This window comes from Myotis myotis, unplaced genomic scaffold, assembly GCF_014108235.1.
Source record: "Myotis myotis isolate mMyoMyo1 unplaced genomic scaffold, mMyoMyo1.p scaffold_m19_p_12, whole genome shotgun sequence".
NCBI classification, from domain to species: domain Eukaryota; kingdom Metazoa; phylum Chordata; class Mammalia; order Chiroptera; family Vespertilionidae; genus Myotis; species Myotis myotis.
Window position 1 is genome coordinate 21,072,180 of NW_023416316.1, and position 8,762 is coordinate 21,080,941.

The following is an 8,762-nucleotide window of genomic DNA, read 5'->3' on the forward strand; positions in this document are numbered from 1 at the left end:
TGATGAATGGTGCATTTCAAACGTGTGCTGATTAATATGATTATTTGTTTACCATTTTTGTTTAGTTGCCATTTATCATCTTGATGGCCCTGACCTAAGTACTTGACTTGTACCATATTTAAATGTTATTATAGATTATTTAAATCCGGAGTTAGAAAAACATCTTACTACTGATTGAACTTCCCTCTAGGCAGTAGGAATCCTACTCAGGATTCTCCTTTATGGTGTCCTTATCCATGTTGTCCTGGATTTACATGTATATTGGAGAAAAAATAACTTTGTACTTTAAAAGTTAGATCATTCTATTTCCAAACGACTGTAATGATTTTTTTAAAATCACAACATTAATTATATGGGCCCTCAATTCATTTCCCAGAACAAAAATGGACCATCTGCATGACTTTATATCTTCTAGGAGTCACAAACTCAAATATCTTCACGGCTATGCACTTGAGTAAAACAAGTTGAATAAAACAAGTTGAGTGTTAAGCAATATAGAAGCAGGAGGACTGTGGCTACTCTTTTAAATTCTATTTGACTAAACAAAATGCATGTGCTATATATTATTCCCTTTCCCACCAGCTTATCAACCCCTCTATGCAATGTTTTCATTAGGATATGTCTTCTTTACTCTATCTAATTACATTTTATGAATGACATGGTGATGGCAAGTGCATAGAGGACTGCTTTCTCTTCACAGAATAAAATGATTCCACTTTTAGAATTTCCTTGTGGCTGATCTCATACATTCTTTTCTTTCATAGAAGTTGTGACTAAGGAGGAGAATTGACTCTCTTAGGAACATCCCCAGATTCCCTCCAGAAAACTTGTCGAGGGGAATGTTGTTAAAAAGTTACAAGTTTACTTTAACAAGCTTGACTTTAGTTGCAAGCACATGGGATCCCATCTCTATGTAACCTATTTGTATCTTGGTATCAGAGAAAAGTAGGTCAGTCAACTTTTAATGAAGCCCTCTGAGATGTAGTTCTCTGCTTAGATGTAAATATCTTACTGTTTTATATTCCTGTGGGAGGAGATTAACAGGTTATGAGGTAACAAGTAGAAAAGAAATGATGTCTTCCTAGGCTGACTGGCCTCCTTGGAACCATTGTGTTTTACACCATCAGAGGTCATGTAGAACTGAAAATTATTCTTTGTCTATTTGCTAAAGAGATGGATAGGAAGGTCTTTTAGCAATAAAAAATAGACACACACACACACACACACACACACACACACAGGCCTGGTGTACTAGATTCATGCACTGGAGGGCGGTGCATACCTCAGCCTGGCCTGTGCCCTCTTGCAGTCCGGGACCCCTCAAGGGATGTCCGCCTTCTGGGATCGGGCCTAAGCTGGCAGTCAGACATCCCTCTCTCAGTCCAGAGCTCTCGCAGTCCAGGACCCCTTGCTCCTTACCACCCATCTGCAGCCGAGGTGGGAGAGGCTCCTGCCACTGCCACTGGGCTTTCCAGCCATGAGCCCGGTTTCTGGCTGAGTGGCGCTCCCCCTGTGGGAGTGCGCTGACCACCAGGGGGAAGCGCCTGTATTGAGTGTCTGCCCCCTGGTGGTCAGTGCACATCATATCAACTGGTTGTTCCTCCATTCGGTCAATTTGCATATTATGCTTTTATTATATAGGATATATATATATGTAGATATATATATATATATATATATATATATATATATATATATATATATATATGAAATGTATGAATTTTGGAGTCTGTTTAATTGTGCCACTTCTTGTTGTGTGACCCACGGCAATTTGTATAACTTTTTTTGGACTCCACATTCCTTACTGTAGAAAATCACATATATCTTCAGGGTTTTATGAGGATTAAATGTATCTGCAACTTAAGTGATGTTGAATGTATTCCCTTCCATGAGCTACATAAAACATTACTCACTGATGTGTTTGCTTCATTTTAATTGACCTGCAACAGGGAAGAGGGCCCTTCCTTTCTTTTCCCATTTCTCTGAAAATGCATGGGTGTTGTCCAGACATAGTCATGGAAAATTTTCTATCGGGGCTCAGTAAAATTATTGTTCCTTTATTTTTGTTTGCGGTCCTACTGATCCTCTGACAGCTTTGGCCTACCACTGATGACTCTCCAGCCTGCCCTTCAGGAGTCATTCCTGAACCAATTGATCCCTCTTCTCTACTTTAATGTCTCTGGTATCGCCAGTGGTCACAGCTCCAATTTCTTTTCTTAGAGTTAGGATATTCCCTTTTAGGCTTCTTGAGGCTCTCTCTTTTGTGATCTCGGTGACTCTACCTATCCACCAATCCATACCTCTCTTTCTATCTCTTGAAACTAGCTTCTCCTTTTAGTGGTCCTCCTCCTTTCTTCCTTAAAATGTAGAGTACAGTCAGTAATACTTGCTGTACTTTTTTCATATCCTGAAGAGGTATTACCTATAACATTTGCATCAAAAATCACACCATCTACAGCATCAAATTGAATTTCCATCATTAGTGTTTAAATTTTCATTTCATATGATGGCTAGACTATATCTGCCTGGTAGATGTAGTTACACTATCACCAGAGCAACCGTGGTTGTAGTTGAACTCTCCCTATTCCCCTGGCTCTTTGATTTTTCAAACTAAGACCCTTTCTTTAGAGTGAGAGAAGTGCTGTCAAGAGTAGATGAATGAGCTGGCATATTTAATCCTCACTATAAATAAGAAATCTGAGGCTCAGAGAAGTTAAATTACTTGCATAGACTATAGATTAGTAAGATAGATGTGGAGGTGAGATTTCAGTCATAGTCTCCTGAATTCACCTATATATCCAAAGTTAAGAGCTTTGGAGAAATTCTGAGGTTAAATTCAGTTAGGCTCTATTAACTTTCTTGCCTTCTAATATCTTAAATTTTCCTGATTCAGGTGCAGCTGGACTTAGGTATTTTCCTTCTTACTAGGAGGCAGTAGAGGAAATAATATATTCAGAGTCAAGACCATGCTTTGAAAACTAGCATTACCACTTAGAACCTGCATGATCTTAACTTCTATGAGTCTTACTCTCTTCACCTGTAAATTAAGAGCAAGGAGATATACTTTTCAACATTACTGTGAAGATTTAATAAAAATAAGATGTAAATATATAGCAACAATCCCTTGTGTATTGGCTTTGCATTCAAATTTTATAGTTTCTTACCTTTCTCTTCCTTTTGTTTCCTTCATTCTCTCTTCATTAAGAAGCTGTTTTCTATAAAATTCTAAAAATGAAAATTTCCCTCAAAAACTGATTTTTTATATCTATTAAATTTTAATATACCGTATTCAATTATCTTTCATTTCCTAGCAGGATTGATATTGGACATACCTTTTACAAAGACTGAGTCAGAGCTATCTATTAACCAGCATGACTACTAACTGTAAACAACCAGTATTGTGGTACTAGTGAGTACAAGCTCAGGTCTGGTTGTATAAGATTTTAATATTTTTCTTTGTAATTTTTTCTGTGATCTATAAAGCAAAGCTGAAATCGAGCTGACATACATTACTATGGCAGGCATTCATTCTGATTTATTGGAGTACTTGCCATAGAAGGTGTTAAATATTTTTTTAATATCATGGCTATTCATTAGTCATTTAGAAGTGTTATCTAAGGTTATGGAGTTTTTTAAATTAATAAATTTTAATTTAATTGGAAGAATATAGAATATGTAATATGATTTCTTTGAAATTTGCTGATTCTTGCCCTGGCCTGTGTGGCTCAGTTGGTTGGAGCATTGTCCATTATACCAAAATTGGTAGATTTGACACCCTGGTTGGGGAGCGTGTGGGAGGCAACTGTAGATCTTTCTATCTCTCTCCTAAAATTTGTTGATTCTTGTTTTCTGCCTAACAAAATACCAGTTTTTGTGCATATTTTATATGTGCTTTAGAAGAATTTGTATTTCATAATAGTTGGGTTGCTAAAGTTGTCAGTTGTTTTGTTCAAATCAAAGACTTCTTATATCCTGTTTGTGACTTCATATATTTCTATTTTGGAACTAGGTTTTCTTTTATCTAATGTTGGGGAAATATTAGCTACTTACACAGTTATGAGGATCTAATGATATGATCTTGATAAATTATTTTGAAAACTAAATATACCCTTCTGAAGTTTTTAATACATTTATTTACTTACGCATCAATTTAACACATTTATAGAAATAACATACTATGTGCTAGGAATGGAACATAGGTAGGTGCTAGATATGCATTAGGAAAGAAAAGACTTATATTTTCTTCAAGATCCTAAGTTTGTTCCTTCTCACACATTTTTCAGGGTCTCCTATAACTATTCAATTTTTTTTCATATGATTATTATTATTATGTTATTTTAGAGTATATTAAAGAGGCTTTCATAATCTATATTTTAGACACAAGAAAGAAACTGCAAAAGAAATACAAATATCTTGTCCACTAACTTCTGTTATTTGGTTGTGCTTGAAAATGATAGCCCAGCCAAATCTATTGCTTACACTCTTATCTCATTCACTAAATTTCTCAAGCAAAGAATTGTGTGTTTTATTTCTTTAAAGATATTCAAGGCTAAAGACTTGAAAGGCTATTCATTAACCAGAAGTAAAGCTGAGAAACATATTCAAACCTCTGAGGAGGTGGCACTGGTAGCTTCTGGGTTATAGAAAAGAAGAAATGAAAACTGAAACCAATGCTGGAAGCAGCTCAGGAGTTGCCATTGTCACGGTGAAGAACCACAGCTGGCCAGATGCTGACAGGAAAAGCACATAGGGAGGTCCCTTATCTTTATCCAACCTACTTTCCATTCTCTCTAGCAACTCTTTTGGAAGAATTTAACAGAAGCTAGCTAGTGAAGGAGAAATGTGGTTTTTACTGTGCCAATCCCAACTCAAAGCGGAGAATAGAAAAATGGATTTGAAACTCAGAGACAATAGTTTAATAGCATCAAAATTGCTCCATAAAAAGTAAGGGTGAAAACCTTGTGCATACTCAAAGCTTTATGACCCATTAAAGTACACCCAACTCTAATAATAATAATAAAACAGTCAATATTTATTTAAATTTAGTGTGTTTCAGGTGATTTTTAGTGCTATGCATGAACTAACTTATTTAATCTTACGAAGAAACATTACCTTCTAATAAGAAAGGAAGATATTATGGACTTATTTTTACAATTTAGAAGTAGTTAAAGACTTTTACTTCAAATTTGTGTTTTAAACATAAACTCTCATAGATTCCTCAAAGGGCAAGATCTGACTCAGTTCCTCCAATGGCATTGCTCTCCTCCTGCCCCCACCCCCCCCCACCCCCCTCCGCCCAGGGCTGTACTCCTCAGCAATAATGATCATCTCAATTTTGAATTATCTTTGTCTTATCTCCCCAAAACCCTGTAGTTCCTCAGTTCACTGAACAACTGGACTCTCTTTAGCCATTTCTAATCCTCTTATCGCCGTTTCTGTCAGTTATCAGTTCTGTCTAGTTCTCCTACTGCGTAGGAGCTGTGTGATTCAATGCAGAGTGGGAAAGAAGTCTTCATTACAACCTGGTTGATCAGATTTCTTTTTGAATTACTATTGTTACCTCGGATATGACATAAATACGTTTCTAGTTTTATAGATGATGTGATTCATTTAGTTATTGAAAAATATTTATTGAGCATCTATTATATGTCATGTTCTATTCTAGGCCTTTGCAATGTAGGGTAATAAACAGATAAGTCCCTACTCTCAGAAAGCTTATATGTGTGGTAGATAGAAATAGTAAATAAATGAACAAATTAAAAATGAATATATATATAAAAAATGAGTATATATATCATGTGCTGATTAATAATCACTTGAATAATTAATAATGTACTTTAGTTTATAAATTTCTTTTTAGAACACTTTTTGCCTTTATAGTTTTCTGAAGGTTTAAGAATAATTATGTTTTGCTGGGGCTTCCTAAGAGATTTTCACCATTTTGCATTCCCATAATGGTATTATTTTAAAGTAACATTTTTTTTAAAGTTAGCATGTGCATATATAGGAAACTAAAAAATACAAGCAAAGAACAAAGGCATCCATAATCACAAGCAGTTTATAGTCTGTCTGTAATAGTATTTTTTATAACCACAAGTATGTGTTATTTCTGCAGTTAGAACAAATACTGATAGTAATCACAGCAACCAAATCAAAATATTTTATTATTTTTAATGATCTGCTTTTTAAAATTGTATGAGAGAGAGAGAGAGAGAGAGAGAGAGAGAGAGAGAGAGAAACGTTGTTGTTTTACTTATTTGTGCATTCATTGATTATTATGTGCCTTGACCAGAGACCAAACCCACAATCTTGGTGTATTTGGACAATGCTCTAACCAACTGAGCTACCCAGCCAGGGCCCCAAATATTTTCATAGTATGGTTTTGAATGAGATAGTAAATTCGTTTTCACATGGTAATTTTCTCTATTTGCATTTTGTGCCTGCCACAGCTTTGAATGGCGAGTCACATAGTGTAAATCAGTATTCATCTATAGTCCATCAGAGACGTTTTTCCTTCCCAGCATGTTCTTCACAGCAGCCTTTACATCTTTGTTCCGAAGACTGTAGATGAGAGGATTGAGCATGGGAGTCATCACTCCATAGAAGAGGGAGATGAGGGCCTCAGTGATGTCTTGATTATCTGTACCAACAGACTCTTTAGACTTGGGCTTTGCATACATGAAGAAAATGGTTCCATAGAATATAATCACCACTGTCAGGTGGGCTGAACAGATGGAGAAGGCCTTAAGTTTTCCTTCAGTGGAAGGGATCCTCAGAATAGCAGCAACAATAAAAATGTAAGAAAGGGAAATTACTAGCAATGGAATAACCAGAAAAATCAAATTTGACCCTACCATGCTGATCACATTGATTGAAATATCAGCACAGGCCAGTTTCAGGATAGCCAGAATTTCACAGACAAAATGGTTAATGACATTGTTAGCACAGAATGGTAATTGCATTGTGAGAGATGTCTGCACCACTGAGTCCACGAACCCAGAGACCCAGGACCAAGCTGCCATGAGCATGTAGGCACCTTTGCTCATGATGACAGGGTATCTCAGTGGGTAGCAGATGGCCACATAGCGATCAAGTGCCATCACGCCCAGAAGCATACACTCTGTTGTCGCCATGGCAAAGGAGAGAAACATTTGCACCATGCACCCAGAGAATGAGACACGTTTCCTTACTGTCAGAAAGCTGTCAAGAATTAGTGGGACAGAGGAGCTTGTGTAGCAAATGTCCAGGAAGGAAAGATTACAGAGGAAGAAATACATGGGGATGTGCAAGTGAGAATCATAGATGATTACTGAGATGATAACTCCATTTCCCAGCAGGATCATCAGGTACGTCCACAAAACTAGCACAAAGAAAACTGTCTGGAGCTTTGGGTGGGCAGAAAGTCCAACCAGGACAAATTCTGTCAATATGGAGTCATTGGTCCTTTCCATATCATGTATACCATTTCTCCAAAAGACTCTCTGGATGATAGAACAGAAATTTGTTAAAACATTTTAGGTAAGCGCTCCTCCTTTAAGAAACATATTCAGTTACTGTATGTAGTTCTGTATTTGGATGCAACAGTATAACTCCGGAACAAAAATCGTAAAATAAATGATAATACTGAGAACATAGAACCCATTTCCATCATCCTGCTCAGTTACACCTGATGCACTGGATTTGAAGCATGTTCCCCATTCTACAAGAATACTCTCCTTTCTCTCTTACGTTTGTCACTGGAGATGACTATTAGTTGCCAATTAACATGTTATTCTGAGTTGATTTCAAAAATTAATATTGTCTGACAGATCCTGTATGTATTTGAATGCTTGACCCAAGGCTACAAGGCTGACATCCTCCAGGCACAGTAGACCTACCATCCTGTTAGGAGACCATGAAAATATTTTGATTTCTTTTAAAATCTGAATAAAGCAATGAATTTTTAAGTTTTAATACATAGTATTCGTATATTTATCTTTGTGCCAATGCAGATATAAAGTGTAATATTATTGCATAGAAGAAAGAGCCCATAAAGGCAAAGTGCCGTAGGCCCATCAAAATCATAATGCAGTGCTGTGTGGTTAAGTCACTTTCTAGAGCTCAGTATGTTGTGCTGGTGGTATAAGCAGTCATTACATATATGCATACAGTCTCATTGAGGACAGGTGCCTTATTGAAAGGACATATATTTATATTACTTCAGTATCTACTTCAATTTGATGAGGAATTTTGTGTTCAAATACATACATACATACATACATACATACATACATAAATGTTTTTTAATAGAAATGAATTGAAAGTATTTACAAAGTCAATTTAATAATGAATAGAGTGATGTAATGTTGTGTATTGTAGGCTACACTTGTTTTACTTTATGTAAGAACTATAACTTAGGGATCAACTGTAATAACTACTTTTATTAAAAGTGTATACATTTAATTAAGTCAGTGACATGCAAACATTTTTTATCAAATAAAATTTATATGGAAGCATAATATAGGAAACAAATTAAAAGGACAATTTTTCTGGTCAAAGTTACACTGCTTTGCAGGGAAGGAAAAAGCACTATCTTTTAGTACCTTATTCACTCTTCCTCTCTCAATTTGGTTTCCAAGGGGCGTAGTTTGGACACAAATGCAGTTAAGTGAGGAGTAATATTGATAATCTGCATTTTAATAATTTTATTATCAAATAAAATAGTAATACGTGTATTGATTAGTCTATGCCATATATATTTCTAAGTGATTTTTATGCATACG

At 35.9% G+C, this 8,762-nt stretch overlaps 1 protein-coding gene across 1 annotated transcript; it reads right to left on the reverse strand.

The window, feature by feature from the left end:
- Window positions 1-6,488: 6,488 nt before the first annotated feature.
- On the reverse strand, window positions 6,489-7,451 carry LOC118666767 (olfactory receptor 13C8). Its single transcript, XM_036329095.1, has one exon. The coding sequence runs from the start codon at window positions 7,449-7,451 to the stop codon at window positions 6,489-6,491; it is 963 nt and encodes a 320-aa protein (XP_036184988.1).
- Window positions 7,452-8,762: the final 1,311 nt, after the last annotated feature.